The sequence below is a fragment of the Falco peregrinus genome, chromosome 16 (assembly GCF_023634155.1).
Source record: "Falco peregrinus isolate bFalPer1 chromosome 16, bFalPer1.pri, whole genome shotgun sequence".
Classification (NCBI taxonomy): Eukaryota; Metazoa; Chordata; class Aves; order Falconiformes; family Falconidae; genus Falco; species Falco peregrinus.
Window position 1 is genome coordinate 1,540,974 of NC_073736.1, and position 27,733 is coordinate 1,568,706.

Sequence of the window (27,733 nt, forward strand, 5' to 3'; positions counted from 1 at the left end):
GTGACATCAGCCGGGCCGGCGCGGAGCTGAGCGCCGCCGCCCCGCGACCCGCCCTCCCCCCCGCCGCCAACAAAAGCCCCCGAGCGGCCACCGGCCCCAGCGCCCTCCCGGCCCCGCTGTCACCCTGCCCGACCCGGCCGCAGGTAGGTGCGGGGCGCGGTCCTCACCGCGGAGTCCCCGGGCGCGGGCACATCTCCGTCCCCCCGGGGGGCTGCTGGCCCCCCTACCGGCCCTCCCCCGGCCCCTCCGGCTGGGTGCTCTGTGCTTCCCCCCCCGCCCCGGGCACAGCCGCGGGCCGGGATGCGGGTCAGCGGGAGGGATGCGGGATGCGAGTCAGCGGGCGGATGCGGGGCCGGGTCGGCGGCGGGGGCACCGGCCCCGCCATGTGCCCGTGGGGCGGGCGCGGGGGGGCCTAGCGAGGCGCGAGCGCCCGCGCAGGCGGCGCCGGAGGCGGAAGCCGAAGCTCCGGCAGCGGCCGGGACCGTCACCGTGGCGGGGTCCCGCCGCGCCCCGGCCGCGCCAAGGGAGATCGCGGGGCTGCGCCCCTCGGTGCGCCCCGTCCCCTCGCCACAGCGCGGGGCTTTGCCCGCCTGGCCTGGCGGGGGCGGCGGGGGGGCTGTGCAGGGTCGCTGGGGCCTGGCTGGGCGCCACGGGCTTGGGCAGGGTCGGGGGGCGCCTCCCAGAGCTGCGGGCCCACCACGTGGGACGGGGCGTTCATTAGCACCCCGCAGAAACACGGGGTGCCAGCAAGGCGCAGCGCGGGTACCCGGAAGGTGCCAGCACCAGCGCCACCAGCCCTGGACGTGGCACCTCCTGGCTCCGCTGGTGGTGGGGCTGGAAAGGTGCCCTAGTGCCGGTGGCTGACCCCAGCCCGGGCGACTCGGTGCTTGGTGCCACTGTACAGGCAGCGTGGCTCCCTGCTCCCCTGGGCCCGTGGGCATCCCCTGCCCAGCCTCAGGCTCCTGCCTCCTGCACTGGGGCCTCCCTGCCGGGATGCCAGTGCCCAAGCCCTGGTGCTGGAGCAGCTCAGCGCGGCTCCTGGATCTGGGCGGCAGCGCAGAGTGACAAGGACACGATGGATGGGGAAATAAGGGCTTTGCAAAGGCTAAAGTGTGCTTGGTCAGGTTACAGGGTTTGGCTCCTGCAGGAGTCGGTAACTTTTCTTAGCTTACTTGAAAATGCTCTTGGCTTTTGTTCTGGATAAAGTCAGGATTTTCTCTGAGGAACCCAGTTGTGATGGGCCACTTTCGAGTTTGTAGCCAAAGCTGGGGAGCGGTGTGGTCAGCAGGTAACGGCGTGCTGGTCCACAGGCACGTCGCAGCTGGTGAGCACTTGCCGACAGCCGTGTCTGGCAGGTGGCTCAGCACAGTGCTGGCCCCTTCCCTGGCACAGCGAACCTGAAGGCTGCCTCAGTGGTGGCAGCAGGATTAATGCTGGACTGTGGTGCTTTGGTAGCTGCACAGTAGGTGAGCTGTGTGTGAGGGTCACTGTGGACCTCGAACCACCATGACTTTCTCCCCTCCTGTCATGGCAAAGCCCTCAGGGATGTCTTCTCTGATACAGCTGCATCTCCCAGGTCACTTCTTTAATTGCTTCATGGTGATGCCCAGTGTTTTGCCACATCCCAGTGCTCGCTGGCCTCAGGACCCCATTCTCCTCTTGCTCACCAGTTCATCACTGTATGACCATCACAAATGACCTTCATTTACCCTTGTTTACACTGTCAGCAGCCCAGAGTCTCCTGGTGCCACTGCTCCACCCAGCTGATTACATGGTGGGGGGACAGGGGGGGTGGTTCTAACTTGCCTCTTGCAGGGTTATTTCCACTTGTGCCCAGGGGATGTGAAAGCTGCTCCGTGACAGATGCCATCTGGGGCAGAGTCCCCTGTGGGCCTGATTGCAGTTAACTGGTGTTGGACCCCTGATCTCCGTTCTGGTGATTTCCACATGGAGTTAGGTGTATCCCCACTAGCTGCTTCTTTTCTGCTCTGCCCACACACCCCATCTGTCTGGGTGCCTCCTTCAGATTTCTCCTCGTTTCATGGCTATGCCAGCTGCTCTCTGAACTGGAAGGCAGTAATCAGACCCCAGGGCTTGGGGCTCCTACTCTAATTTCCTCCCCTTTGCCCTTTGACTGGTCCCTTTGCTGGGCCATGCAGTAATCCTGCGTGGACTGTTGTGAACATCATTAGGAGTGGGTTTTGGGCAGCACTGATGGTCCTTTTCTGCCACCCGCTTGTATTCACACTCCCACTGGAAAGGAAAAAGAACCTTTCACATGGGCCAGCGTGAGTCTCAGTGATCTCCAAGCACAAAGTGATTGCTCTGCAATTAATTACCGTAGGATTTTAGTAGAATATCTGGGCACCTACATGGGAAGGGTTTTCCAGCTATTGCAGAAGCTCCAAGGATTGAGCTGGCATCCCGAGGGCTGCAGGTAAAGTTCATCAGAGCTTTAGAAGGGGGAGAAGGTGCTGTGCTCGGAGGGCTCCCGTGGTAGCGAAGCTGTGTTCTCATGGCAGCAGGTGCTGTTTAGCTCTGGCAGTTAAAACCCAGCTGCTCTCAGGCAGGTGAACAGTGGTTGTCAGCTTTGTGACACGATCACGCCGATCCTTCAGCCCACTCTGAGGAAGGGGTGACTGTGTATTCCTACTGCCTGATGGCTTGGCTTCATCAGCTCACTGCTTTCCCTTACAGCCCGGGTTTAGATGACATCCCAGATCACGAGGACATACTGGTTCCATACTGGTTTATGCCTGGCTCTTTAGAGTGGCTTAGACTGCCTCCCCAGCTGGTGCAGCACAAGCCCGTCTGAAACGTGGGTGAGTCTGTGGCTCATGCTTGACCTGGAGAGCTGTGCTATACTGTGCAAAGCCAGACGTCAGACACGGAAATTAATCTCCCAAAACAGTCAGACTTGGGTGGTCCTGCGTTTGTGTCTGTGCTTCCCAGCGATGCAGATGTGGATGAAGGGCTGTATCTTGGTTTTTGAGGCCTCTTGCCTTATCCAGAGCGGATGACGGACCGGCTGCGGGGCTGAGCCACGCTCGGCACAGGCGCTGCTGTCGGTGGGGCTCTGGGTGCGTTTGCTGCACAGTTGTGGTACGTGGGATGTGGAGCTGCAGGAGGGAGGAAAGTATCTCGGGTTTTGGCAGCCCTGGGTGTGTCTGTTGCCTATAGCTCGGTGAGGTCTCTGGCTGCAGGACAGTCACCTCCTGTTCCTCATTCTGCATGGGTCTAGTAGTCATTTGGAGAAGTGCAGCTGTGCTTGTTGAGTGTTGCAATTGGACAGAATATGGTGCTCCTCCATCGTGCGAAGTACTCCAGAAAAAAAATATTGAAAGGGCTGCAAGCTTTCTAACATACCTTAAAGTAGTCATTAAATAGGGAATTGGGATGATGGGTCTCTTAGATGGCTATTGTAAGGATTTTGCTTCTGAGACAGTTGGTACAGGTCCCAGGGTCTGTGGGCAGGGTGCTCCTTTTTTTTTTTTTCCTGCTGATACCGACCTGTGGCATAAACTGCTTTTTGGTCGCTTGTGTGGCCTACTGGGCTCCCTGCGTGTGCTTGTGTATGTTATGGACTAAGACAGAAATCCCAGCAACTTAAACCTCATCTCAGGCTTTATCTGTGCCCAGCTGTGAGCTATCACAAGCTGATGTGTCCGTGGGACAAGCTCACTTTCATGGCCTCTCCCCATGGAAAATCCATCTTGCCATGTGCCGGGAGGTCTTGCTGGGATGTAGCTTTGCAGGGGCTGCGTCTGTGCTGCTGGGTGAGAGTCACCTGCTGAAACCACAGTGGCATTGTGCAAACTGCATGGAGGCACCTGCAGCCTTCCCATGGTGGATGGAGGAAAATAAGCAGCAAAAAGGCTTGTGGCAAACAAACATCAGATGAGCTTCACCCTGCAGCACCTTTTCTCCTTCCACAAACTTACAGACAGCTCAGAGGAAGGTGCCTGCACTGCTGATGTCTTGCTTGGGGCAGATGAACCCTGCTGTGCAGGACGAAGACAGCCTCTTTAAAAGGCTGTAAAGGGATAAAAAATTCACTGCTGCTGTAAAGGGATAAAAAATGTGCTGTGGAGGCAAAGGGGAGCAGGGGACTCCAAACCTTGCCAGGCGGTTTGTCCCAGAGCGGAGTGCAGATGCCCTGACTGTGGGGCAGGGAGTGAGCGAGCACTGGGGCTGGGGGCTGCCTGCCTGAGGCTGCCCACCGCAGTCGGGGCTGGTGGGACCCTGAGGTGGGGTCTGCCAGCTGCCGGGTTTGGAAGGGGATGGGAGACCCAGAGAAACTGTAGCCCGGGCCATGGTATTCCTGGCCGGGGTCTGACACAGGTGGGCGTGGGGGCAGAAGGGCTGGGGGCTCACGCCGTGCGGGGGTCCTGCTGCCTGGGCTGGCAGGGGGATGCTGCAGGATGTTTCTGCCCTCCAAGGAAACTCCTGAACCGGGGGAAAAACAGGCTCTGGAGAGAATCGGTTTGTGTCCTTTTAAGGCCATGAAAAGGCTGGGGCTGGAAGGGAGGGATTTGGCAGGGGCTGCGGTGGGAAGCCCAGCCTGCAGGGTGTTCAGAAAAGAGACTTCCCGGCTGCTGTGATGACACCCCAGACACAGCTCCTTGGATCCCTGGGGCCAGCACAGCTCTCCAGGCCCTGCTCCCGGCACCCTCTGCAGCTCCGGCCACCTGTCCCACGCCGAGACCCCCTGTGCATCCAGGGGCTGCAGCCGTGATGCACTAGGGCATCCAGTGCCTCTGCACAGCCCTGCTGGCGTGTCAGCCTGACCCCTGCCCTGCTGCCTGCCCTGCTGGTGTAACCAGGCTGAGGTCTTTCCTGTTGCCTGACAAAATACTCTTGCACAGGGAAGAGCTCGACTTTCCCGTGTACTGGAAGATGCCCATATACTGGGAGGTGCCATATTCTCACTGTGCCTGTGAGTGGAGGGTTTGCAGCATTTCGTCCTCCCTGATCCCTCTGTTTGATGTTTATTTGGCCCCCAGTCCTGTTGTGTTTAGCATCCATCTCCCTGGCTGCCTGCCGGGCACGGCAATGCCACTGACCCAGCCGCTGGGTGGGTGATGGGGGACCCAACGATGGGCATCCAGCCGCCTGACGTGACCCAGGGATTTGGAGCTGCCACAAGGAGCGGGCTGGAAGGTTGTGCCCTGGCAGACCCAGGTCCCCTTCCCCACAGCCATGCAGCTGAGCACAGGGAGATCCTGCATGTGCTGTGGGGTGGCACACAGTGTAGTGTGGAAAGGTGTTTGGTGTTGGGGAGCTTGTCCTGCTGCTTTAGCTGTGCAGGAGTTGGGAAGCACTCAGCTGTGCCCACAGCGGGGGGGTGACTTCTGCTGCTTGTTCCTGCCTGGGAGCAGGATGGAGAATTACAGAAGTGTTGCTGAGGAGAGGCCTCCTCCCAAGCTGCGTCTTGTCCCCATTGACCTTTCTTACATTGTTTGGCACCACCAAAAAGTGTTTTCTTTGCAGCAACCATAGGTTGCCTGTTAGGTCCTCCTTAGCCTCCTCTTGGCCACACTGAATCAGTCTGCCTCCCTCAGAACCTCCTTGTAGGGCTTTGCTTGAATGCCCTGAGGTTTATGTTGGCCTGGTGTTCAAAAGTATCAAGACTCCTCTGCGTTGGAGCTCTGCTACTTGTGTTAGCTGCTCACAGTATATTGGGGTTATCTGCAAATTTGCAGATCAAGGGGCCTCTTGATCAAGTCTCATCAGATATACGCCAGGAAAGAGGAGAGAAAAATAGAAGCATTTATATCCTGCAAGGAGCTGCATGGTAGCTTAGGTTGGTGCTCAGGTGTCTGCCTTGCATGTGCAGCTGTGTCCCTGGGGCTGCTGATTTCCCAGGCTCCGTGACTACACCTGCAGTCCTGGGGGAGTCTGAGATGCCCGAGTGTGTGGGGAACCTCTGAGCAGTTGGCCAGGCAAGGCACAAGTCAGTGATGCTCTGGGGACAGGTGCCAGAGCCTGCTGTTTGGTGTCAAGGGTCAGCTCCTGCCCATGGGTCAGCCCTGGCTATAGCCCTGCTCTGTGGTGTCAGGAATGGAAGAGGTGTTTGGGGAGGAGAAGCTGGAACTGTTTCCAGCCAGGGTGACAAGCTGTGTGCTCTCCAGCAGCAAGGATCGGTCACCCTGGCCATTGCTGCCTTGCCCTGTTGAGAGGTAATGGCAGGGCTGTGGTCCAAGGCGGTGCCACTGCTGCGGGTACCTCTGTAAGCGCCGTCTCCCATCATTGTCCCACTTCCTCCCTTCTGCTGGCGCAGAAAGGAGCTGTGAGGTCCCACAGCTTCCAGGGCAGGGATTTCTGCAGCTCCTGGCTGGCAGGACCAGTGTTCCCTCGGAGGCAGCTGACACTGCTGGGTGCTGTAATGATGGGTCCTGTGGGCATCCCAAGTTCTGCTGCTTCTACTAATTACCAGCCCCGTGAGTCTGTGCAAACAGCAAATACCCGTGGGTGGTCTCTGCGAGCGCAGATGTGGAGCTGCTGCTGCAGCACAGCTGGTGGGTGCCTGCTCCGGCTGCCTCGCTCTGCCCACCTCTGCCTCCTGCCTGACCTCCTGCCCTGACGCTGCTTCCGCCTCTGCTTCTTCTGCAGGATGCCAAACTGGGGAGGCGGAAAGAAGTGTGGCGTCTGCCAGAAGGCAGTGTACTTCGCCGAGGAGGTACAATGTGAAGGCAGCAGCTTCCACAAGTCCTGCTTCTTGTGCAGTGAGTACTAGCCCTTCCCTCACCCCTCCTGCCCCCCCTTCCCGGCTCTCCGCCGGCTGGGCGCCCTGTCACGTCCTGTTTATGGGCTGTGGAAACTCCTGAGGGTTCCTCTGCCAACAGCCCGGCTGCGGGAGCCGTGTGGCAGGCTTTCTCCTTTTCTCCAGACTTGGAAGTTAGTTGTGCTGAAGGAGCACAGATCATCCCAGGACACCCGGGGCTGTCAGAGCTGCTCAGCCAGCACCCACACAAAGATGCAGGCTGTCCCTGCACCGGGGGGGCTAGGCTGAGTCCTCTAGACTGGCTCCAGATGTTCAAGACTGGAGCATGAGACGGGGACTCTCCAAACAGTACTGGCAGGAGGCGGCACATCCCATGCAATCCTCTGAGGTGATGTTAGCTTTAGTTTTCTAAGTGGCTTTGCCACTCCAAAACAGGTGGTTGAGCCTTGGGAACTGGTGTGGGATCTGCCCCTCTGTCCCAGGAGATGGTGGGAGGAAGATGTGGTCCTGTCCTGTCCCTTCTGCTGATGGAAGGCCTATGGTGAAGGGCTAAAGCATCACCTCCAGCCTGCCTGCAAATCCGCTGTTGTGGAGGGTGTCTCTGTCATGTGTTTGAACCCAGGTGTCACCTCAGGGAAGGGCAGCAGGGTGGGATCTGCCTGTGGGTGAGCTCTGTGCAGAGATCCCTTCCTCTGCTGGCTCTGCAGGATCCTGCAAACTCTTGGGTTCATGCTGCGGGTCCCCAGACACCCTTCTCCTCCCTTTGGGGACACCAGGGCAGCTGTGCAGGGACAGGCGAGCAGTGTTATGGTGCTGAGAGCAGCCCCTTAAGCCTGGGGCACCCACATCCAGGGAGCAGCAGGGCCTTGGAATAAGAAGGTGACCACTGTCCTCAGCCTGTGTTTTACTAGATTTCTGTCTCCTGCCTCTGAAGACTGTCACATAACAGAACTCGTGATTCTTGCGGGCTAACAGGAGTGCACACATTGCCTGTCCCTGCTGCTGGCTCATCAGCACATCGCATCTGACAGAGCAGCAGGAGCAGAAGTGCCTTCTCAGAGCTGCCCTTGCAGCAGGGCCCCACGGAGGTTTAATGTTTTCTCAGCTGGTCCCTGTACCCTGTGCCCAGTCTCGCTGTCCCGTCGCAGCAAGGAGCGCAGACGTGCTCTCTTCCATACAGGCAGTAAGCAGAGCTAGTGTCTATAAACACGCACACAGCTAGAACTAATCTCAGTAGACCTATTCCAGTAGGGAAATACCAGTGTCCTCACGGGGCTGATCCCTGCTGTGCTCCTCTGTCTGCCTGGCACAGATACTGGATACTTCTTGGCCAGCCTGCCTGGGATGCGGCATGCACAGATGTATGCAGATGTGAGAGAGAGAGAGGCTGCTGCTGCGTCTCTGTTCCCTGCACAGCGTGAAGAGTGGCCAGCAGCTCTCATACGTGGGAGTTTCCAGGCTGGAAACCTTGCTTTGGCTCAGGAGGACTCGGGAGGGGAGCTGTGGCCAGGCTTTCTGCGGGCGGGCAGGGTCTGGCAGGCTGTGCCCTTGTTCCGTCCCTTCTCTGCTGCAGGAAGTCATGTTTCCTCTGCAGCCTTAGATAAGGTGGGTAGGGAACGTTACCCCCAGCTCTGCCAGCTGTTACCATCCGAGTCTGTGTCAGCGGAGGACCTCCGTATCGGGACCAAGATCCCATTGCACTGCATCTGCCCTTCCCTGTGACCCCTGTGCATGCTGGATTGCTAGGGAGAGCAGCTGCTGTGCAATGCTGGCACCCAGAGCACGGGGCAGGCCTCCAGGAGCCACGAAATCAGGCAAAAAGCATTGCTTTGGGAGGGGAGTACACGACTGCAGTGGGGAGGAAGGTTGTCCCGTATCAGCTCATGGAAGCGAGTCCCCAGGGAGCGGTCCAGGGCCACCTACAGCCAGGGCTTCTGTCCCTGTGCTTTGCAGATGTACATGATCACACTCCACTTGTACCCCAGCAGTTCTGCCTGCCCCGGCTGCGGGCTCCTTGGGTCAGGCTGTGGCTTGCGTGCCAGCCCACAGTGCTGCCTGCTCTTCCCAGTCCTGTGCCACAGGCAGCGGGTGAGGCTGAGCTGCACTGAACTCCAGTGCTCCCAGCCTGCTCCCCAGTGCTGGGCTTGGGCCTCATCAGGGAACTTGAAGCCATTATCTTGAGGGGAGAAAAAACAAATGCTTTCACCTGATCTGCCAAAAAAAAAAAAAATTAATCAAAGGAGCCAAACCTACCACAGTGCATTAGAACTGGAGATCGGCTCAGGGAGTGACTTGATGATTGACTCTGTGGCATCGATCCAACTGAGTCAATAGTACATGGCAGAAATGTACTGTAATGAGGCTGTTTGGCCTCTGAAAGTAGCAGCAGCTCTTGTCTAATTGTTTTGTGGAGCAGCTCCACTGCTCCTAGAAAAACAAAGGGTCCTTAACTGAATGAGCGCGGCATGCTGGAATTTGTGCAATGCAGTAAACCCGGGAGCTGGGGGCTGATTTCTAGGAAGCAGACCAGGAAGGAATATTTCTGCTGCCTCTCAAAGCCTCTGTGGCTCATACAGACACTCTAAAAGCTTAGGTTAGAGCTCTAAGATCATTCACTCCACCCCCAGGACGAAGGTCGTTACACGTCCAAGTGGAAGTGCCTGAATTCCCCTCCAGGAGGGTCTGTCTGGATGCTGTGTGTTCCTGACCAGCCCGGGGTAGTGCAGGCAGCCCTGACAGCAGCCCACCGGCACTGGGACCAGTTACCCAGAGCTGCCTCTTGTCAGCAGGGACACATGCTCCATCCCTGGCTGCTGCCGTGGCGGGAGAGGGCAGCCCACAGCCAGGGCAGGACCCTGCCAGATCCTCCATAGGTGGCAGGAGACATTCCCCTTTCCACCTCCCTGTCCCAGCAGTGGCACACGGGCTCTCCAGCCCGAGTAGAAGCACCATATTTAGTAACCGGGCCGAGGCGGCTACCTCTCGCCCCCGCGCTAGCGCCGGGGTCCATGCTGCTCCAGGAGGAGAGCCGGCTGGGTTTGCATTCCTGCGATACTGGTGAAGGCCAGGAAACTTTTCCGCTGGTGAAGAGGCCCGTGGGCTGCCAGGAGCCGTGACACTGAAGGCACGTGAGCGGGCTGGGGGAAGGCTGTGTCGCAGCTGTAGCAGGATCTGTCCCGGCGCTGGCTCCGGTGCTGTGGGCTCTGGCACGGACGTGAGGGTCCTGCACCCGGGCAGGTAAACACTGGAGATGGCCGAGAGCCCGTCTGGGTGCTGCTCACCTCCCGCTCGGCCTGGCTGGGCAGTGTGTTCCAGGAGGGGTTTGGAGCCCACGTGGAGACGGAGATCAGAGCTGAGACCGGAGTCAGGAAAGCCTCAAAATCAGAAGAAGGGTCCGTGTGGCCCAAGCCCAGCAGCAAGCTCGAGCTCTGGATGGGCTCAGCTGGGACCCTGAGCCTGGCTGCTGTCTCCTCCTGTCTCATCTCATCCCATATTGAACCCCAAGGCTTGAACACCCAGCTGAGATAGTATTCCTCACCTGAGGCCACCCTATGCACAGCCCCTAACCCTGGCATGGGCCAGGGGTGGCACGTTAGCATGAACTCTTCTGTCGTGGTCGCGGGGGTCAGGGGAGCAAGCTGTGCACGGTAGCGTAAGATGCCAAACACCTTACAGTGCCCCGCTGTGGGAATGGCTGCAGGTCTGCTTTTAGTCTGTCTGAACACAAGGGAAAACATTTGCTTACATCACTTTCCCCTGAGCGCCTATCGCTGCGTATTTGCCATGGACCAGGAGCAGGGCAGGGATGTCCATCCCTGAGCCTGTGAATCCTGCCGTGATTTGTAGGGAAATTTCAGCTCCTCCCTGGTTTAAGTGCGTCACCAGGATACCAGCATCAGGAGGGTTAACAGCTCTTTCTTAGTATCAGCCTTGTAGCTTTGGTGGTTGCTTCCTTTTAAAACCTTTTAAAGCCAGACACTGTTCTTGTTGTGATCCTTATCTCCGCTGTTTTGCATGCACTCCCTTTTGCAAGGATATTATCTAGGGTTCCCTTACTCCTTGAAAGCCGAGCTGTGCTACCCCTTGTGAGGACTTGTTTTCTCCAGCTAATTAGTGAGCTCTGGATAAGCAGGCTAATGGCGCGGCCTTCTCCTCTTTTCTAGTGGTCTGTAAGAAGAACTTGGACAGCACCACTGTCGCTGTGCATGGAGAGGAGATCTACTGCAAGTCCTGCTACGGCAAGAAGTACGGCCCCAAGGGCTACGGGTACGGGCAGGGAGCAGGGACCCTGAGCACCGACAAGGGCGAGTCTCTGGGAATCAAATACGAAGAGTGAGTTTAAGTCTTGTTTTTGAAACTGAGGCTGTTGTGGGCACCTTCTCCCCCACATCTGTCTGCTTGTGACGCTTGGCTGTGTAGCCCGTGAACTTGCAGCAGAATCTGATCTGGGGAGCGCCATGGACTGTCCTGCCCTTCTGCTCCTCGGGGGGAAACCGCTGAGCCCCGTCTGCTGGGTGGGATGGGGCTGGCTGGGACACGTCCCTATTGCTGGAACACGCTGCCCATCCCCTCCTAGCACGCAGCTGTGAGGCTGAAGTTTCCGTGGGGCTCAAAGCATCATGCCTGAAGCTCCAGGCCCTTCAAAACTGGGTTGAGATGTGTGATCCCATAGCTCTTCCCTCCTCCATCTGGCTTGTGCAGCCCCGATCATGAACTCCCTCCCACCCACAGGGGCCAGCCCCACCGACCCACCAACCCCAATGCCTCCAGAATGGCCCAGAAGGTCGGAGGCGCTGATGGATGCCCTCGCTGCGGCCGGGCGGTGTATGCAGCCGAGAAGGTGATTGGAGCTGGAAAGGTAAGAAGGGGGATGGTGCGGATGGGGCATGTGTGTGGCAGGGAGACCTTCAGAGGAGGTCCTGACCTGAGCCACGGGCTGCTGCAGGGTGGGCTGGCAGCGCCCCCAGCCACGGCTGGGCTTGGGGTCCGGTGGCCGTGCTCACCTGGCAGCCTGGCACCAAAAGGAGACCTTGGCATGTCTGGAACCCAGGTTCTGCAGGGTGCATTGCTTTTACAGACTTGTAGATGGGAGAGAAATACATTTTATATTAAACATTCGGAGCACTGCTCAGCAGAGGTCACAGCGGACGTCCCTGCTGCTAGATGTGTTGGGAGGACGAGCAGTGATGTGGGCCATGGCCACTGCCGCTGCTAACTGAACAAGTGCAACGTCCAGTGAGCCTTCTCCGCGCTCTGCCGTGGGCTGGGATGCTGCAGCCCAGGTTTGGGGCAGGGGATGGATCCCAGTGCTCAGCGCTGCCCGTAGGCAGGGCAGGGTGCCCGGAGGTGTGGGCGCGGGCTCGGTGCATCTCGGGCTGTTCTGCTGGTGGACTGGGGCTGCTCAGGGTCACGTGTAAGGGACACGCTGCCACAGCCCCGGCACTTCCCGTGTCAGGTTCATCCCTCCGTGCCCCGAGCTGCGGCCTCGTCCTAGCCCAGCTGTGGGAGCCCTCTGTACGGCATGGGGACACATGTGGCTCTGTCAGCCCTGGGACGCTGGGTGAGGTCCCTGCCCCAAAGCAGCCTTCCCTCTGCGGTCAGGTACACGTGCAGCGTTTGCCAAGGCAGCCAGCTCAGGCGGCGTGGCTTTGTGCCACAGGGGACGGGATGGCCGTGCTGGGAGAGCCTCACCACCTCACTGGTGATGCTGGGTTGCTCACTGACCTGTGCTTCGTCCTCCCTGGGGCTTCTGTGTTTGTCCTCAGTCCCCAGAGCCAAGAAAGGAGGCCTCTAGTCAATGGAAAGGGTCTCCCAGCATCATCATACCCTAGCGCAGAGATTTGTGATGGACACGCTGAGGGTCAGCCCAGGGTCAGAAGCCAAACTCACCCTCAAAGTCATGATCTGGGCTCCCTGGTAGGCTGCTGGCCTCAATGTCTGTGGGGAACCAAAGCCGGCAAAGCAATTACACTCAAGCAAACCCAGAGAGGATTCCAGAGCATGTGTTTCATGTACTAATGTTTGCTGGATGACTCCATCAGCTGCCTCCTCCTCCAGCCCCCTAATTTCACATTTTTATTCCAAAAAAGGTTTCTTGTTTTCCAGAATGTTTATTTAAATTCCTCTGTGATCAGCTCTGGCTACTCTAGGTCTGCTCAAAGGCTGTGAGCTCATTTATCCCCAGAGGACTGGCGGAGCTCTGCAGGGGGGGTTATTTTTAAACACTGGCTGATTTCTGCATTCTTTAGTATCTGTTTGCTGCCTTCCTTGGAGCTGGAGTGTGTAGGGGCAGGTGTCCCAACCCTGCTGCCATGCCCGAGGCTAACGTACAGCAGCAGTGATCTCAGCGGGGTGACTCGGGGGATTTATCCTGCTGCTCCAGAGAGGACAATCTCCAGAGAGGGCGGTGATGGCTCCTTACAAATTATTGTACAAATGATTTCTGGGGGTGGGGGCAAAAGCTCTCTGAAACCAGATCAACATGGGAGCAGTGACCACACCTGATGCTTCCTCCCTGTACCTCCCCCTGGGGCTGGGGGGACCACTCGTTCTCTGGAACCTTCAGCCCGTTCAGACTTCTTTGCCAACCACTTTGGGTCAGGAACAGAAAAGTGACCGCTTTGGGTAGCCAGAGCATTGCTGCCCTGTCCCCGGGCGCTGTCTGACTGGGCTCTGCTCCTCTCCTGCAGTCCTGGCACAAGTCCTGCTTCCGCTGTGCCAAGTGCGGCAAAAGCCTGGAGTCCACCACCCTGGCAGACAAAGACGGGGAGATCTACTGCAAAGGTGAGTGCTGCCGTCCCTGCCGGCTGGGGAGGGGGGGGCGCAAAGCCCCTGCATCCCCCGCAGGGAATCAGGACGGGACTGTGGCTGGGGGAGGTGGTGGCCCCAGTGGCTGTGTATGGGGACCGTGCCTCTGTTCGCCCAACAAATGTGGCAAACCCCATCCTGTTCAGACAGCGCCTGCTTCGAGAGGGGGGCCTGCTCGTGTTCGGCTGCCGGCTTTACCCATCTCTCCCTCTTTGTCCTCTGCAGGTTGCTACGCCAAGAACTTCGGTCCCAAGGGCTTTGGCTTTGGGCAAGGTGCCGGGGCGCTCGTCCACTCACAGTGAGGCAGCCAGAGCAGGCTCTCCGCTCGCTCCGGGCTCATCCGTACCAGCCTGTGCTGCCGACCCCTCCCGCACCCGCAGGAGCATCCTCGCCGTCATTGATAACCACGCGCTGCTTCACAGCACGAGCCCCTTCCTCCCCGCCCTGACCCAGTGCACCCCGGAACCATGGGAGTCCCAGCAGCGTCCCCATGGGTTCCTGCCAGCGCAGGTGCCAGCGGGGAGACAGCTCACCCCCCGCCGCGAGGCCTGTGTGCCTGACACGTCCTGCTCCGCGTTGCCCATCCCGGCGGGATGCGTGCTCAGCCGTGCCACGCCGTGTCACTGAACGAGCAATAAACATCGAAGCTGACCCACACCCACCTTGCCGAGGGTTTGTTGGGAGCGCGGGGGGTGACCAGAGCCGGGGTCAGGAGGCAGGGGGAGGACGGGCAGTGTTTGCAGTCGTGGTTTGCAATTGAAGCACGAAGGCAGGGACCGCTCGGTGCGATGTGACGTGGCCCAGCTGTGGCCAGCCGAGCGCCATGGGTTGGCTGTGCCAGGCTCTCCCCCTGCTCCTGCGGTGGAAAACCATTTCAAAAGCAGCTGTTGATGCTGGGAGGCCCAGGACAGACCTTTTTGGGTGTGTTGGTCACGCAACGCGTGTGCATGCCCTATCAAAACCCCTATCAGTGCTTTTACGTGGCGCCTCTCCAAACAGGCAGGCCCGGCAGTGCTGAATAATTAACAACTTTTCACCTACTCCCTGGATTTTTTAGCAGCAGTGTGGATCATTAAGCTGTCAGTTTGGCAGCTTCCCAGATTTAATTCATTTTCATCTAAACGCTTTCCTTTCTGTGATTCTCTTGTTTGGCTGGCATGTCATACCTACGAGATCAGCCTCGCTGCAGCTTAGAGTTATGAACTCCACAGGGAATGTAGTTTTGGGTTTTTTTTAAAGTTACAAACATTGTGGTTGAGTAAATGAGATGGGTGGTGTTTCGAAAAGCACAAGAGGCAGACATCCTTTGGTGGGGCAGGACTTTGACTCCTTTATCAACTTAAGCACTTTCTCCTGTGCATCACACCCTTGGTTTTACGTGATGTTTTTGAAGCTGAGGTGGGGAGTAAGCTCTTTAAACATCTCCAAAATCCCCTCCCTGCCAGGTTTCCTGGCCTAGGACCCGAACTCTAGCTGGTCCCGTTGCTCTGGGGTGTGGGTTGGGGTACAGTGAGGTGATAGCAGGTGACACTTGGCATGTGGAGCAGACGGCTCAGGCTGAGGGATGCGGCGGTGGTCGGGGGCTGTAGCACAGCGGGCTCACGTGCCACCCTTGGTGTGGAGACCGAGCCCTGGCTCCCTCGCTTGGCAGAGGCGCGGGGGTAGGAAGCTGCCTGCGTCCTCCCTTCCTCCGTGAGTGTGCAGTGGATGCTGTGCTGCTGCCGCATTTCAACTGGATGTGCCACAGGCAGGGATTGTGCCCAAGTAACACTGTTGAGTCAGAAAAGCTAGAACAAGTCTGTCTTTGGTCTTTTCTTCCCATATTTGCAGAGGTCATGTCAGAGAGAGGGGAGGTACTGACACTGCAAGTGGGATGGACCCCATAGAGGTCCTGGTAAAAGCCAGGAGAAAATGCTGGATTTGGGCTTCACAGGGTCGTGGAAGGACAGACCCCGCAGACGTCTCAAGTCCAGCCTCTGCTTAAGGCAGGGCTAGCTCCAAAGGTCAGGTTGGTCGGAGCCTCTGGTGTCCAGCCAGATTTGGAAACCCTCCAAGGATGGAGGTCCCACCACTACAGGTCTTGTCACAGCGCTGCACCAATCACTCCAAGAAGGTTTTTGTCCTTCTGTGCATCAGGGTTTCCCTGGTAGCACCTGTGTTTGTTGTCTTTGTCCTTTTGCCATGCAGTGCTGCATCTCCCTCCTCCACAACCCTTCTCTAGGTAATGGAAAACCAAAGCTCGGTCTCCCTGAGTCCAGTGCTCTCCAGGCTGGTGGGTCCTTCTGGAGCTTTCAGCCCCACAGGTCCCAGGTGACAGCATGGGCAGCATCCTGGGACAGGGACCTTGCCCTGAGGGTTTGCAGCTGCTGCTGCACGCCTGCTGGAGTTGCACTGCTCGCCTGAGAATGGCTTAGGGAGCGACGGAGACCAACAGCCACAGCGTCAGCGGAGGCTGGCGGTGGGGGGAGACCGGGACAGGCATCACTGGGGCTGCATATCCAGACGCTGGGCATGAGGTGGGCTGGAGGAGGCAGTGGGACAAGGCTCAGGAAAAGCAGGGGGGAGTTAGGGATGCTTTAGGGGCATCCCCTGCCCAAACTGCAGCGAGACAGCTGTGACCATCTGCTATGCTCTGCTGGCTCCTGCTCCCCGTGCACGGCCCCGCGCCGGCCAGTGGACTGCCGGACACCTGCACCAGGCGCAGAGCAGCACTGCACCCTGCAGCACCCATCCCTGCCTGCTGCCAGCGTGGGGGGCTGCCAGCCCTTGCAAAAGGGGCTGCGGGACCCAAACCTACCTCCAAAGAGAGGAACCGGCCAGTCGGCTCATGGCTGAGCACCCTGCAGGCTGGTGGTGATGGTGCCACACTAAGGGGTCGGACTGGAGCCCACTGAGCCCCACAGCCAGTGGTGCTGGGGAACCTCGCGGCAGGGGCTGCCACTGCCATGGCCCCAGCCCGGCCATCAGCGCTTTGTGGGAATGTCACCCCATCGGCTGCCGAGCCAGCCCTAGGCAGGACTGTCCCCAGCTGGGCCCGGCAGCCCCTGCTGCCCCCCCCAGCAGGGCTCTGTGGGGCAGGGGGGTGTGGGGCAGCCCTCAGAGCAAAGCCCTGTGCTGCTGCAGCCCACCATGGGAGCCCTGCGGCGTGTGCCGGAGGGCAGGAGCTGCGGCAGTGGCCTCGCGGGCACCCGGCAGGTTTGGGGTCTGGGAACGGAACCCGGGGAGAAAGGAGCAGAGACTTGGTCAAAGCTCCTTTCCATCCACAGCTACGGGAAAATGGCCTTCTCTTGGTGGCCGGAGTCCGGAAAGGCAGCGGGCAGCGCGGCTGGGGCCTTGCAGGGGGGTGTGGGGGGGGGGTGGCTTTGGCAGCCCTTGGCACTCCCCAGGGTGGCGAGGAATGAGATCGGGTTGGCTGGTGACCCAAAAGTGCCCACGGACATCCCAGCGCGCCATCGCAGCGATGGGAGCAACAGTCCCCAAACCACTCACCCCCAGATTTCCAGGGCTCAGCACCCCTGGAGCTGAGCATTTGCCCTGTGTGGGAAAACACCCTTGGAGGCTCCTTTGTGGGGGGAACCCACACATCTGCGCTGCTCCTTCCGAAAGTGCTGGGGTGCTCGGGGTGACCTCCGGGGCTGCTCTGCCCCCCCCAGCTGTGCCTGGCCCTGCGCTGCCTTTGCCTGCGGGGGTGGCGAGGGGAGCCAGGGCCACCAGCCCCCCAAGCCGGGTGTCCTGGGACGGCTGGGATCGCGGCCAGCGTGGCGAGGGTGCCCCGGGGAGCACGAACCAGTTCCTGGCTCCAGCAGCTGCTGCCCCGCCCTCTTAATGAGGGATAATTAGGTGCATCTCATCAGCGCTGCAGACTTGCCCCCTGGCCATGCTGGCTGCAAGCGATGCCCCCGGCAGGACGAAGGGGCTGGGGGGGCGCTGGGGCAGGAGGGGCTGCAGGTGTGGGGCACCGGCGGGGTTGGGGTCTGCAGGGGCACGAGCAGGGTGCTTTGGAGGTGGGTGCCACGAGCCACGGGCCAGCCTGTGGGCTGCCAGCCCCAGACAGTGACCCCGGCACGTCCCGGGGGGGCTTTGTGCCCCTTCCAAGCCCTCAGCTGGGCGTAGGGACCTGTCCCCTCAGCATCCCCAGGGGCACATCCAGCAGGCCCGGACCACCACCTGCTCGCCAGGCGCTGGCACAGGAACAGAGGAGGCTGTGGTGGCCGGGAACGAGACGGGCTGGAAAGGAGACGGGTGTTCTGCTGCAGGGGAGGGTGGGCTCAGGCAGGACCGGGCTGTGCGGTGCTGCCCCAGCCCTGCTCCAGGGGTGCATCCCCCCCATGCACGAGTCACACGAGGTTGGGGGATGCTGGTCCTCACTGTGGGGTGGGCTGGGGGCTTCAAATCCCTGTCCCGGGGGATACAGGGGGTGGGAGCTCTGAGCGCTGGGCCAGCACCCTTGGGTGCAGGGCTGGGTGGGGGGCGGGTGTCAAGAGCTGTCCCCACTGCAGTGCAGCCCTGCGCAGCCATCTTGGTGTGGTGCCACCAGGCTTCTCCCCCCTGCCAGGTCCCCACCCGGGGGTCCCCGCAGCGCCTGCCTGGCTGGTGCTGTGCCCACAGCCCCCTGCCCTTGCTGGCACTGCACCCCATAACCCTCCACCCTGGGTGGCACTGCACCCCATGACCCTGTGCCCTGGGTCACGCTGCACCCCGCAGCCCTGTGCCAGCCGGCACTGCACCCCCTGGCAGCTGGCACTGCACCCGGCTGCTGTGCAGGAGGCTCCAAGCCCTGCCCTGGCACCGCCGCCGTGCAGACCCCTGCCCGCAGCCCGCCTGTTCCCATGAAGGCCCCAGGGCAGCGCCTGCCCCCGGGCACCCCTAAAGTGCCTGGCGGATGAAACAAGGCTGCACCGGGCCTGGCCGGGCTTCGCCTGGGCGTGAAGGGTGCTGCACGGCAGGAGGGGCCAGGCGAGGCGGGGAGGAATGCGAGTGGGAGAGCGGCCGGGCATGTAGCGACAGCTCCTGGGGCGCGCGGTGCCGGGGATCCCACACGCTGCGCAGGGCAGGCGGCAGAGCCCCGGCACAGGGCTGGTGGCCGGCATGGGGCACCCCGTCGCTCGCACCCTCTGAGAGCCAGGGAGCGGAGGGCAGTGAGTCCCCCAGGGGCAGCACGGCTGCCGCGGGGGTCCTGGCCCCAGGGAGCTTGGCTCTGACGTGGAGGGGCTGAAAATCCCCCGGTGGGTGATGCCCGGCTGCGCCGACGTGAGGTGCTGAGGATCCTGGGGGGCTGGGGAGCCGCTATGACCCCCGAGAAGGTGCTGAGAGAGGGGGTGCTGGAGAAGCGGAGTGGGGGGCTGCTGCAGCTCTGGAAGAAGAAGCGGTGCCTGCTGACAGAGAAGGGGCTGCAGCTCTTTGAGCCCAAGGGCTCACGGCGCAAGGAGCTGAGCTTCGCCCGCATGAAGGCGGTGGAGTGCGTGGAGTGGAAGGAGCGGCACATCTACTTCACGGTGGTGATGGACGACAGCCACGAGATTGACTTCCGCTGCGCCCAGGAGGACCCGGGCTGGAATGCCGAGATCACCATGGGCCTCGTCCGCTTCAAGAACCAGCAGGCGATCCAGGTCGTCCGCGCCAGGCACAGCTGCCGAGCAGGTATGGGAACCCCCGCCATGCCACGGGCCAGGGTGCAGGACCCACTGGAGGATGAGGTCCCCAGCCACTGGGTCCCATCTTTGGGTGGTCTGGCTTCCCCATGGGAACCACAGAGGGGGTGCCATGGACGGGGTTGGGTCTGCAGGGTGGTGGTGGTCCCGTATCCCCCTGCACTGGCTGGACTCTGTCCTTTGCTTCACCTCCTGGAGGTGAGCCCCTGGAGAGGGACCTGCTAACACCCCTCCTCCGGGGTGGCCCCGAGGGATATGGGGCTGTTTGTCACCTTCAACACGGGATGGCGGTGAGGACCGCGGCTGGCTGTGCTCCCCAGATCCCCTTGGGGGTGGATCCTGCCCCATGACCCCGCGCTGGCCAGGAGGGTAACAGGCACCTTCTCTCCACAGTGGTGCAGTTTGACGCAGCCCCGGTGGGACAGCCCGCGGATGTGCAGCACCCGAAGAGCAGAATGGAGATGGCCCTCGGCTCGGTGGGCGCCGGGGAGAACGGCATCCCTGCGGGCAAGTGAGGCCACCGCTGTCTGCGGCGCAGGGACAGGGACAGTGGCCCCAGGGAGGCCAGTGCGGGCGCTGGCTCCCCCCATCCTGGGGCAGGACAGAGGCACCGCAGGCACCGGGCTGGCACAACCGCGGCGTCAGGCCACATCCCCTTGGCGTGACGGGGCAAAGGACACAGTCAAGGCCACCACCTGGGGCTCTGGACATGGCGGGAGGTGACACCCCTGCCTAGGGGCCCACCATCTTTCAGCTGACGTGGCCAGGACCTTGGTGCGTTGGTGGGGACCCCTGGGCCTCTCCTGCAGGATGGGATGGGATGGATGGGGCTGAGCCTGAAGGAAGCAGTGCGACCGTGAGCTCTGCCCGAATGCCAGTGACACTGGGACAGGTGGACATGGCTGGGGACATGGCTCCCCCCGAGCCTCCACATTGGGAAGGGGCTGGAGAGCTGCTGCTGCAGCAGGGACCCCTCCAGGCACCGTACCTGGACGGTGTGGTGACATGCCCGTGCTGCTGGACACTGTCCTGCCCTGGGCTGTCCTTGGGCTAATGGGGGACACTGGGGATGGCAATGGGGACCCTGACTCCCTGTACAAAAGTGTCCCCAAACAGGACCTTCTGCTGGTTACCGTGGTGTTGATTTGATTTGTGGGACACTGCAGCGTATGGGAGAGCACAAATCCTGCACAGAGCCTTGCTGGTCCTTGGCATCCCCCTAAATCTGCCAGCATCCCACAGCCAGGCTCCACAGCCCCCCGCTGCCACCCTGAGCCTCTCCGGTCACCCATGCCGCTGCACCCGTGTCCCCAGGGATTCCCACGGTGGTTTGTGGGCAGGCGACCCGGAGCAGCAGTGCCAGGCTCGGCAGGCAGGGAGGGATGGGCTGCCCCAACAGGCAGCGCAGACACCAGCGCCTGGAGCCACCGTGCTCCGCAAGCCGGAGCCTGAGCCCCAGCCCCGCGGCCCTCCGGGTGCTCCTCCCGGCTCCTCCCGGAGATCGCCCGGCTGCGTGGGAATCGGGGAGCGCAGCTCCCCACAGCCCACCGGGTCCCATCCCTGGGCCAGGGCAGCTCCGGTGTGGCTTCGGGGGGCAACGGGGGCATGGCTGGAGCCCACCCGCTGTGCAGGGCCAGGCTGGTGCTGGCTCTTTCCCAGCAGCCTGGGAACAGGCGTTTTGGTGGTTTTCCACCCCAGGAAGCCTGCTTGGCCATTCCCAGTCCTCGGAGCCTCCTTTGCTGAGAACACCCCCGCTTGTGAGCAGAGACAAGGTGGGGGGCCACAGATGGAGCTGGATCCAAACCCCACACAGGTGGAGCTCGGAACTATGCCTGCATGTGGCAGGGATGGAGGGACCAGGACACAGTGGCTTTGGGGGTGGCGTGACCTGGTCCACTGCCCACAGGGAGGTGGGCCAGCCCCCAGACCACGTCCTCGCACACATTTTGGAAGGGAATGGGGTTGTCAGTGGTCGGGCGGCAGTGCTGGTGCTCACAGCATTTCTGTGGCAGGGATCTCCACCCTGGGCTTTCTTGTAAATCCCCAGCTCCCAGAGTCAGGGGATTCGGGGAGGCTCATTGAAGGTCCTGGAAGCATTCTGGGCTTGTGCTGTGGCAGGGCAGCACCCAGGGGTGGGAGGCACCCAGTGCAAGGGGTTTTCCAAAGTATTCTAAATTTTGAGCCAGTTTTGGGCAGCCCAACTCCTCATTTTCAGCTTTTCTGCTCTCTCACTCACTGTAAATAGGTATTTTCTGTTTTCTGAGTGCTAGCAAGGAACTGGGGAAGAAAATGGTCAAGATGGGTGTGTGCCAGTGCCAGCCCTGGCTGTGGACATGCCCACCATGGACGAAGCAGCAGAGAGGCTAACCGCGAGCTGGGGAGAAATTTCAGCAGTTGATAGAGGGAAAAGGACCAAAGGAGCAAGGCAAGTCGCTGTGTCCGTGTTTCAGGTCTGGGCAGGGGGAAAGCCAAGATTTTCTGTCCCCGTCGTGAGCTCCTCATCACTCCACAGACTGACAGGCAGCCCAAGCCCCTGCCTCAGAGTGTGTCCCCCCAGGTTTGGGAGTTTCTTCTGTGCAGACCCCCAAATGTGCCAGACTTGCAGCCTGATCCAGGGAGCAGGGGCTGAGTGGTGAACACCGAGCCAGCGGTGGGTGGGTGGGCGGGCGGCAGTGGCAGGCGGCAGGGCGGGCGGCAGGGTGTCTTCACTCGCTGCCTGTGAAGGCTGAATTTTTCATGCAGAGGAAAAGGTCATGGCAGAGACTGGAGAGTAAATAAACAGCCAAGAGACTTGTCCAGGCAGCAGAGCAGGGATGGGGCCAGCACATCCCCCATCACTGGTACTGTGGTGCTGGCCCACACGGGGCTTGGCGTTGATGGGGGAGGTTGGGTGAACGGGGTGATTTTACCCAAGGGAAAGTCTCCTGCAGGCAGGGGCTTGGGGAGCAGCTGAGCGTGCAGGGGAGCACACGGGTAGGGGGAGAAGGGCCCTGGGAGCATTGCAGGGGGTCTGGCAGGGCTCGGTCAGGGATGCAGGGCAGCTCACAGAGCGTTCCAGCCAGCCCGAAGAGCAGGGAGAGGTCCACGGGGAGCATTTCTGATGTCCCTGGAGGTGGGGAAACTGAGGCACGGCAGGGGGCTGGTAGGCATGTGGCCTTGCAGCCCCCCAGCATGCAGGCTCCCACTGCGAGGAGAGGCTGGCCCCTGGGGACCCCTGTGCCAAGGACACCGAGCTCTGGGGCTGAGCGCAGAGCCCCAGAACAGAGCGAGGTGCCCCGGAGCTGCCTGAGTTCAAAGGCAGGAGCCTGAAAATCCGGCTGTGCTGCTCCCAGCCCCCAGGTGCCCCCACTCCATCGACCCTCCCCGCGCTGCTTGGAGGATGCTCCTCTGCGCAGGCTGCCCTGTGCCTCCACCCCTGGGGCCAGGGGCTCTGCCAGCACCCATGGCTGCTGGCCCTGGCACCCTTCGTGCAGCACCGGGGGGGTGAGCTTGGGTGCAGGGGAGGTGGCAGGGACAGCTTCAGGGTGCTTTTTTCCACCTGACAAAATCCCAGCCCCCAGCCCTGGCTCTGGGGTCAGTTTGGGGCTGGCTGGACACCCCAAAGGCAGGGGGGTCATGCTGCTGGAAGAGGGGGTGTTGCAGCAGGATGGTGCCAATGCTTTTTGTCCAGTGAGACCGTGGGTGCCTCCTCCACCATCGCATGCCCTGCGGAGGGGCTGGCAGTGCCTCGCCTCTGCAACCATCCGTGTAGTTTGTGGGTGGGTTTTCCTCAGATAAAAATGAAAAGAAAAAAACAAATCACAGTTGTAGCAAGCAGTACTTTTTTTAAGCTTTGAGTCAAGTGTCTGGCTTCCTTCAGATGCTCCTAAAATTATTTCATTGTTGATCATCCTTAATTATAAGACCTAAATCACTGGATTTCCTTTTGGAACCCAGCACCTGCCCCAGGCAGTGCCAGCCTGGAGAGCTGCCCAGTGCCCTGCTGTGTGGCACAGCCACGCTGTGGGGGAGGGAGCAGGCGGCTGGGACACCCACACCACCGCCGTGGGTTTGGGCATCACCAGCAACGTCCTCTTGCGTTTGAGTGGAGGACAAAATGTTGCCCTCAGTACCGTGGAGCTTGGGGTGCTGAGGGGGGGCCAGGCAGGGATTGCAGGGGGTGCACGTGTGTCGGTGCCTCACCCCCGGTGTCCCATGTTGTGTCCCAGGGAGGCGGAGGCGGAGATGAATGGTTGTGAGCAGCACCAACTGGTGGAGCTGGGGTGGGGGGAGCTGGTGGGTGGGAAGGGGCTCACCACCCCACCTGGCATCACGCGGGGAAGCAGGATCAGCAGGCAGGTGGTGCTGGAGCTGCAGAGGGCAGTACGGGGCCAAGTACATGCCAGTGCCCTCTGTCACCCTCTGTCCCCAAGCAGGAGTCACCAGGCGGTCCTGGTGATGGGGCTGGCTCAGCCCAGCCCTGCAGAAATGGGGATGCTGAGATGCTTCGGGTGTTTCGGAGACAGGTGGGAGGGCCTGGAAATACCCTGAAAATGTCTAAAAAGTGTGTCAGGGTCCCTGCCTGGGCCTGAAATTTTGGATTATTTGGAATGATCTTTTTTTCCCCTGTGAAATATTTTGCCTTAGGCTGAAAAGCAGGCAGCTTTTTAGGATCTTCAGCCTGACATCGCTCTTGAACTGTGTCAGCCTCTTAGCACGGGCAGAGCAGCTAATATCCTTCCCCTGTTTCTAAGAGTCGACAGGATCGGCACTGGGAAGGTTTCATGTGTCGCTTGGCAAAACCACGGGAAGCTCAAAGTGTTCAGTGGGTGGCTCAGCTCCATTTTAATAACATCTTTCCACTGTCCCAAAGTAGGTAATTCCTCCTTATTTAATAAAGACTTTGCTGTGTGCCAGTGGCACGAGGCAGGGAGCATGTGCTGTTCGTGAAGAACTGTTGGCTTTGAGACCCCTCCTCAGCTCTGGCACCTTCTGCAAGCATTTCAAGTCTCCCCGAAGCATTCAAGTTGAGAACAACAACTTGTCCCACAGCATTTCTAGAAATGGAAAGCTATTTCTCTCATTTTGTGAAAATTGTCCTGATTTTGGATCCTGTCCCACAGCTGCTTCTGCACGGATTTACTGCCTGCAGCCAGGCAAAGTGGGAAGAGCGAGTCTCGTGCCCATGGATGAAGAGGCTGAACACAGGCACCGTCCCCAGCTGCACCGTGCGCGGGATGGGGTCCAGCCAGCCAGGGAGGGGTCCACAGGGCAGGTGGCCATGGCTGGAGAAGACAGGGCTCTGCAGCTGCAGGAGCTGTGCTTGCCCTGGGAGCCCAGGACCTGGAGCAGCAGATCCCGAATGGATGAGCCTCTCCCCATCAGGCAGTGGGAAATGTGAGTGTCCCAGTGGGGCTGATGCAATGGGGTGAAGATCAGTGGGGCAGAGACTGAGCTGGGAGAGGTGTCTCAGCCCCGTGGGGCATGTTTGGGGTCTGGCCTGGGGTCTCACTGTTTCCCAGGTGACGCTGTGGTGATCATCCGAATTCTGGTCCACTTCCCTCCTGCACTGCTGGCCGCAGCTCCAAAGCCTCAGGGCATCACCCGCCTTGGGTAGGACCCACAGAGGCAGCAGGCTGAGGGGAAAAAAAACCCAAAACAAACAAACAGGGCTACAAACAGCACAGACCCTTGGAGAGCGTCCCCAGGAGGCTGTCACCGTCTGCTGTCACAAATCCACAGAGCAGCTGGGACTAGCTGGATTCCTTCTGGCAGCTCATGAGTGGAGGGAGCTGCTGGATGATCTGCAGGAGAAACACCCGGGCAGGGAGCACTTGTCAGGTCAGGCACATGGACCCTCACGACTTCATTGCAACATGACGCTGTGGTCCTGCAGCCCTGCGGTCACCATGCTTGTAGGAGGTGACCTCAATGTCACCGTGTCTCTGAGCTGTTCCACAGAGGAAAAACCTTCTCCCACTCCATGGTGAGTTGGTGGGGCATCCTCTGTCCCAGCCTGGTGAGAAACGTGAGGCAGCTGGTGGGCTTCTGCTGTCTGCCCTGGCATGTGGGGCTGGCTCTGAGCACAGCAGCTAAGGGGTGGGATGGACGTGGTTGGAGGGTGAGGTCCCAAGGACAACAGAGGCTCAGCTGTTGTTTCTAAGTCTGTCCTGGATGCCCTGGGAAGCCCATTGTCATTGTGAATGCCATCAGGGTTGATGAAATGAGGATGGTGCCTGGAGGAGGGCAAGGACAGGATGGGTGCAATGGCTCCAGGGCCGTGAGGAGGGAAAAGGATCCCTCCAGCAGTGCTGTGAGTCTGCTGCTTCAGGGAAACAGCCTTCACGTGGGGCAACTGATGCCAAAACGGCACAGAGTAACTGCTCAGAGATGAATTTTGTCTTTAAGCAGCAAAGGTATTTATTTTGTGCAGCGTTGGGGAGCTAGCAGGTTTGCATTGGACAAACTAGCTCCAAAGTTTTCAGTGAAAAGTCAGGTATTTTATACAGTTTTCGTGAGAGGTTACAACATCTTTACATACATATTCAGTAGATTTTGACACCTATATTCATTCCATGCACAACAGTCGGATCTAGGTGGAGTAGACCTTTCAATTTTCTTTGTTCAATGATTTCCTGACTTGATGGTCTCATCTCCTTCAGGTCTTTTCTAATTATTCAGAGTACATTCCTTTCTCAACACAAACAGAGCATCACCCAGAGCATTGTACCAAACTCATCCTGACTAATCTTTTTTTTTTTTTTTTTTAAGACCTTGTTCTATTTCACAACCAAACCACTCACAGGGGTCAGATACCTTGGAATTTGGAGGCCCAACAGCTTAAGGAGCCAGGGAGCACTGCAGCCCCAGTGCAGTTCCCCTGAAGCCAGCAGGCCGCCATGGTAGCCCCTGCCACGCTTGTGGGGCTGATGCCCAACGGTAAGGAAGTGCCAACAACCTCCAGGGACTCTGGGGAGAGAGAGGAACCGCCCGTGTCCATCTGAACACATGCAAGCTTGTGTAAGAGACCGAACACAGGTGACCTGAAGGACCACTGGGATGTTTAGGGACAAGTGGGCTGTCCCTGGGGACTCGATCCTGGGTGGGTATGGCCTCCCCATACAGATCTCTGGAAACTGTCTGTTGGATCCATCCCCTCGGCAGCAGCTCGTGGGGAACCTTCACTTGAATCAGTGGCTCCCAGGAGTGGGCGGGGATATTATTTTGCTTTGAGTTTGGCCTCAGAACTGGTCTGCCCCATAGATTTCCAGCCTGTCTCCTTCCTACCCTCCAGCAGCTCAGAGGGCTGCCCAAAACCCACAACCCACAACCTCAGGTGGTACCTAATCAAACAGCCCCTCACCTTAAGGCAGCTCATTGTGGTTTGCGAGACAGGGGAAAGGACCCAAAATGTCCTTATTGTGCCAGCTGGAGAGAAGGGATGGGGAGATCCTGGGCTCCATCCAGTCCCTCCTGCTGAATGCAGTGCTGAAGCCCCGAATCAAGGGGTCCCACTACCCCACCCCTCCCCTGCCTTTTCCTCCTCCTCACTCCAGGTCCCAGCAGGGGATGAAACCAGAGACTGGAGCAAATGGCATCCAAAGCAGCCCCTGACCCCGGGCAGCGGGAGCTGGTTGGGTGCCGGGGCACAGCTCTGGGGAATGCAGCGCCTTTGTCACGGGCTAATTTTGGCTCCTCTGTGCTCGGAAAACAATCCCAAGGCAGCCGGGAGGAAAGATGCTGGAGGCACGGCCCCACTGGGGCTTTTGCCTTATAAAGTTCTAAAGGGGCTGGTATAAATCCTCCTCCTCGGCGGCTGGGAGCAGACCCACGCACTGGTGCTTGGAGCTGGGGAAGGGGAAGGGTCCTTGGAGGGGCCCCCGCGGAGGGTGGGCATGGTGGGGTTTCTCTTGTGCTTGCTGGGACTTGACTAGTGCTGGTCAAACAAAGAGGGGACTGCCATTGCCACTGTCACCGACACCGACCTCGAACCAGCTTGAGGGCTACTGGACCCCCCCAGGGCACAGCTCCCCCCTTGGTGTCCAGGCAGGGGGGAAGGAGCCGGGAAGGCGGCCATGCACCCCCTGCCCTGCAGGACAGGGGGGCTGTCTGCTCCCATCACGGGAGCTGCCCCGCGCATGCAGCTGTGCGTCCCTCCACGACCATAATAGCCTCAGGATTAAAATACCGGGCATTGTCCCTGCTGGGCTGCACGCTGGGAATTGTTTGCTCCTAAACTTGCCCCCAAAAATATCCCAGGGAACAGGTGTCGCCTGCCCCTGCGGTCCCCTGCCATGCAAAGGCTCTCTCTGCAGGGACACTGGGCGAGGGGCTTTGCGGGGTACAGGGGGGTAAGACAGCACCTTTTTTGCTGCTTTTTAGGAATTTCATAGCGGAAACATCAGGACTTGTGAGGGGCTGAAAGCTGCTCGAGCATCCCAGCCTGCTGCACTGTGCCGAGCAAGTCTGGGTGGTTCTGCTCCCCAAAGCAGGGACTGCCCCATCCTTGGTCCCAGCCATAACCCCCCCTTTGCTGCTTTACCCCACCACCCCTCAGCAACATGCCCTGTCC

At 59.9% G+C, this 27,733-nt stretch overlaps 2 protein-coding genes across 2 annotated transcripts; both read left to right on the forward strand.

Moving 5' to 3' along the window:
- The first annotated feature begins 6 nt into the window (after positions 1–6).
- Positions 7–14,188, forward strand: CSRP1 (cysteine and glycine rich protein 1). The gene is made up of 6 exons (XM_055820038.1): positions 7–143; positions 6,613–6,725; positions 10,888–11,056; positions 11,456–11,582; positions 13,414–13,507; positions 13,757–14,188. Exons 2-6 carry the CDS (start codon positions 6,614–6,616, stop codon positions 13,831–13,833), a joined length of 579 nt encoding a protein of 192 aa, XP_055676013.1. The 5' UTR covers positions 7–143; position 6,613; the 3' UTR covers positions 13,834–14,188.
- A 4,347-nt stretch (positions 14,189–18,535) lies between these two features.
- PHLDA3 (pleckstrin homology like domain family A member 3) lies at positions 18,536–20,301 on the forward strand. Its single transcript, XM_005239677.3, has 2 exons — positions 18,536–19,171; positions 19,576–20,301. The coding sequence occupies exons 1-2, from the start codon at positions 18,820–18,822 to the stop codon at positions 19,695–19,697; spliced, it is 474 nt and encodes a 157-aa protein (XP_005239734.2). The 5' UTR covers positions 18,536–18,819; the 3' UTR covers positions 19,698–20,301.
- The last annotated feature ends 7,432 nt before the right edge of the window (positions 20,302–27,733 follow it).